The following is a 5,081-nucleotide window of genomic DNA, read 5'->3' as shown; positions in this document are numbered from 1 at the left end:
CTACTCCTCAGAATCTGAAAAATAAAATAAGGGTAAGCTAGACAGCCCAGTAAATAACCAACCATCACTGTTAGCTGGATCAAGTATACAAAAAAAAATAATCGATAACCAATAAATATATTTTTTGCTACCATTCAATAAATGAACAATTATTTTGTAAGATGTTTCGTAGCTGAAAATAAACAGTGTAGCAATACATTTTAATTGAAAAGACAATGAGGTAATTCAATGAAATTTCGTTGTTCAAAATTGATGGTTCGATATTCAAATGGTTCAATGATGCAATTCACAAAACCCAAGTCTTGGTGACTACGGTCACTTAGCCCGTGACAAGGCCCAGAACCACACATAGGCCGGTGGTAAAGCCCCAAAAGAAACTAGTTTATGTGCCAATAAATAACCCCCATTGGCTAGGGTCCAAATCATAGTCAGACTTGAGTGATGTTCAAAATTCAAACAATACACAACTTTCAAATAAAACATTCGATATTTTCAGAATAAATGTTTAGTACAATTTTCAAAATAGTTTCATCAAATATTCAAATAATTTTCATAATAATATTCGATGTTGTTTTATACTTGACCCATATTTTATTTTAAGAGAACATGAAGGATATAAATAAATATTTCTGATTTTAAACGATTCGATAGGAATAAAAATGAACCAACAGTGATAGAGGGTTACTTACCTTCAAACAGCTAAAATAATATTTTCCAAGCTAATATCAATTTACCAAGATCCACCTCAATCTCACAAACCTAATAAAATATTACACCGCAAATAAATTAATATTTTTTTTTACATGTTACAAACACCCACAAAAGCACCACTATATTAGATTAATGTATTACTTTAGTATCCAAGAGATCAAACCATTCAACCCAACTTTATAGCCAAACACACCTTTACCCATGATACAAAACTCCATTGTTTCTATTACCCACCCAAAGTTACACTTACACATTGCACCCAATTCTCAAAACCTAAGTAGGCACTTATAGATCTTCCAAATCTCCTTAATGCATTGATTGTTAAATTCCTCAACATAAACTTAATAATTAATAGTAAAGACAGATTTTACCTTAACCAATGGGTGTCCCAAAATCACCAACGTGCTGCCTTCAATCCCTATTGTAGCCTCACTTGAACCTCTCTTCTCTTTTTCTTTTCTTTTTTCTTTTACCTTCTCAAACCCTAGCCGCCTATGGAGCAATTCATAGCCTCTGTTTCGTTTGTTTTCCAAGACTTTAAGCCACAATAGGTGGGCTTATTAACCTAATTTCACAAAGTTACAAAATTACCCATCTAAGTAATAGGAAATATAATGCCATCTCACAACTAATTCTTTGATATTAATAAATGACCCATATAAATTAATTTAATTACTAATCTATCCAATAAAATAATCCTACACACAACTTGGGTTTTACATTCTTCCCCTCTTAAAAGAAATTTCGTCCTCGAAATTTGACATACCTGTAGTCTCAAAAAGTTGTGGATACTTTTGTCTTATTTCATTCTCAAGTTCCCAAGTAGCTTCTCTCTCCGAGTGATTGCTCCATTGAACCTTAACGTAGTGGATGACTCGACGCCTCAAAACCTGCTCCTTCTTATCAACAATTCTTACAAGGTGTTCTTCATAGGTCAAATCCTCCTTAAACTACAACGGTGTATAATCAATCACATGATTGGGATTCGGTATATACTTCCTCAACATCAAAACATGAAAGACATTATGAACTCCAACTAGTGAAGGTGGTAGGGTAAGTCTGTAAGCTACCTCTCCAATTCGATCTAAAACCTTAAATGGTCCAATAAATCTAGGACTCAATTTACCACGAACACCAAACCTCATTACTCTTTTCATAGGAGACACATTAAGGAACACATGGTCTCCAACCCCAAACACCAAATCGCGTCTCCTGTTGTCTGCATAACTTTTCTGTCTACTCTGTGTAGTGCGAAGTTGCTCTCTAATAAGATTGATCTTGTCCACTGTTTGTTGCACAATCTCAGGCCCTAACAACTTTCTTTTGCCCGCATCATCCCAACAAATAGGTGATCTACACTTTCGTCCATATAAAGCCTCATATGGTGCCATCTGAATGCTCGCATAATAACTATTATTATAAGAGAATTCCACTAAGGCCAAATGCTCATCCCGAGAACCTCCAAGATCATTAATACAGGCCCTCAACATGTCTTCAAGAGTCTGAATAGTTCTCTCTGACTATCCATCACTTTGAGGATGAAAGGTCATGCTAAAATTCAAACTAGTATCCAAAGCTGTATGCAAACTTTTCCAAAACATAGATACAAATCTGCTATCTTTATCAGACACTATGGTCACTGGAATACCATACAACTTCACAATCTCCTTGATATACAATTTTGTAAACCTCTCTAAGGAGAACCCTACCATAAAAGCTAGAAAGTGAACGGATTTGGTCAATTGATCAACAATAACCCAAATAGCATTGTTACCACCTTAGGTCCTAGGCAACCCCATCACAAAATCCATGGTAATATATTCCCACTTCCACTTGGGAATAGGAAGAGGTTGTAACTTACCTGTAGGTCTCTGATGTTCAACTTTCACCTGTTGACATGCCAAACCTTGAGCAACATACTGAGCAATTTCCCTCTTCATATTATTCCACCAAAAGTTCATCTTCAAGTCTTTATACATTTTAGTGCTCCCTGGATGTACAGTATACCCTAAACTGTGAGCTTTTCTCAGGATTTCTCTCTTGAGCTCTAAATCATTAGGCACACACAACCTCTCTCCAAATCTCAAGGTTCCATCTTTATGCATACAAAATTCCATCTGTAGCCCTATTTCCATTTCAGCCTTAAGTTTTTGCAACTGAGGATCTTTTCTCTGAGCATCTTTAATTCTATCAATCAATGTGGGTTGAACTCTAAGGTTTGCCAACTGCACTCCATGGTTATGCCATCTAATCTTGATATTCAACCTTTGCAAGTCCTCCAAGATATTCTTTTGGTCAGTGATCAAGGTAGCCAAATTACTCAGGGTCTTTCTACTCAAGGCATCAGCCACTGCATTGGCTTTTCTTGGATGATAATTGATAGTCAAATCATAGTCCTTTAATAGCTCCAACCATCGCCTTTGCCTCATATTCAATTCTTTTTGAGTGAAAATATACTTCAGACTTTTATGATCAATGAATATCTCACATTTTACCCCATACAATTAGTGCCTCTAGGTTTTCAATGCAAACACCACTGTAGCCAACTCCAAATCATGCGTATGATAATCTGCTCATATGGCTTCAACTGCCTAGACGCATATGCCACTACTTTATCGTTCTACATCAGGACACAACCCAAGCCTATCTTCGATGCATCACAATAGATGGTAAAACCTTCATCTCCGGACGAAACTATAAGTACTAGAACACACACTAATCGACTCTTTAGATCCTGGAAACTCTTCTCACAATCATTAGACCATTCAAATTTAACCCCTTTTTGTGTTAAACGAGTCAAAGGCATAGAAATTCAAGAAAATCCCTTAACAAACCTTCTATAATATTCTGCTAAACCCAAGACACTACGAATTTCAGTGACACTAGTAGGCCTATTCCACTCTACTACCGCCTCACTTTCTTGGGGTCAACAGACACCCCATCTTTAGATATCACATGACTCAAAAAAAAATGATACACTCTCCAGCCAAAATTCACACTTCTTTAATTTAGCAAATAATTTCTTCTCCCTTAATAACTGCAACACTATTCTCAGATGTTCTTCGTGCTGCTATTTACTCTTTGAGTACACAAGAATGTCATAAATAAAAACTACCATAAACTAATCTAAGAAGGGTTGAAATACTCTGTTCCTTAAATCCATAAAAGCTGCAGGTGCATTGGTCAACCCAAATGACATCACTAAAAATTCATAATGCCCATATCTAGTTTAGAAGGCTGTCTTAGGTATATCTTCCGCCTTAACCTTCAACTGGTGATAGCCAGAACGAAGGTCAATCTTAGAAAAGACTTGTGCTCCTGGCAACTGATCAAATAGGTCATTTATCCTAGGCAAAGGATGTTTATTTCGAATTATCACCTTGTTTAACTCTCGATAATCAAAGCAAAGGCGAAAACTACCATTATTCTTTTTCACAAATAAAACGGGCGCACCCCAAGGAAAAACACTAGGCTTAATAAAGTCCTTATCTAGTAACTCTTGTAATTGTTCCTTCAACTCTTTCAACTCTGCTGGGCCATTCGATACGGAGCCCTAGAGATAGGACCCGTGCCGAGTATCAATTTGATGACAAACTCAATCTCTCTATCTAGTGGCAACCCGGTAAGTCGTCAGGAAAAACATCAGGAAATTCCTTTGCAACTAGAATATCCTCTAACTTCAATCCAGTCTCATGAATATCTCTCACAGATGCAAAATAATCCTCGCAACCATTCCTCAACAATCGTCTAGCTTGCAAAGCTGAGACTACCAAAGGAGGAGTGTTAAGTCCACTACCCAGAAAACAAAATTCTAGTTGATCAGGAAATTGAAATACTACCCTTTTGCCTCGACAATCAACAGAAGCATAATTGGTTTCCAACCAATCCATTCCAAGAATTATGTCAAAGTCCTGCATATCTAAAACAGTCAAGTCTACAAGCAATCTCCTGCTATCTGTACTAACCACACGAGATTTCCCAATGTCTCCTCATGTTCCATTGCAACCTATATGCATCAATAATAAAACCTCATCTTATTCTATTCTCAAGTCCCTACAACATGTAAATAAAATTAACATTATACCAAATTATAAGCGTTCCCAATCCTACATCTGCCCAATCTCACCACTATTCTATACCAACTTTTAAAATTACAACCTGGCTCTGATACCATAAAATTGTCACGCCCCAAGCTCCGTGACAACGCCGCACACTCATTTAAGTGAGCATGCAAGGCTAAGAGTCCAACACATAACCAACAATGTAAAATACTCAGATTAAATCCTTAAATATCATAATGCTAAAAACCATACAAATAGATAATTCTTATCATATGAAATTGTCCACCAAGTCCACTAATAAAAGAAATA

At 36.5% G+C, this 5,081-nt stretch overlaps 1 protein-coding gene across 1 annotated transcript; it reads right to left on the bottom strand.

The window, feature by feature from the left end:
* LOC145802414 (uncharacterized) lies at positions 1 to 3,140 on the bottom strand. The gene is made up of 4 exons (XM_082895125.1): positions 2,573 to 3,140; positions 1,782 to 1,996; positions 1,478 to 1,661; positions 1 to 14 (listed from the first exon to the last, which is right to left on the bottom strand). The coding sequence occupies exons 1-4, from the start codon at positions 3,138 to 3,140 to the stop codon at positions 1 to 3; spliced, it is 981 nt and encodes a 326-aa protein (XP_082751251.1).
* Between the last annotated feature and the right edge of the window lie 1,941 nt (positions 3,141 to 5,081).

This window comes from Camellia sinensis, chromosome 11 (assembly GCF_055761805.1).
Source record: "Camellia sinensis isolate YWXY chromosome 11, ASM5576180v1, whole genome shotgun sequence".
In the NCBI taxonomy this organism is placed as follows: domain Eukaryota; kingdom Viridiplantae; phylum Streptophyta; class Magnoliopsida; order Ericales; family Theaceae; genus Camellia; species Camellia sinensis.
The sequence above is the reverse complement of the archived record's forward strand: the minus strand, read 5'-3'. Positions and strand labels throughout refer to the sequence as shown.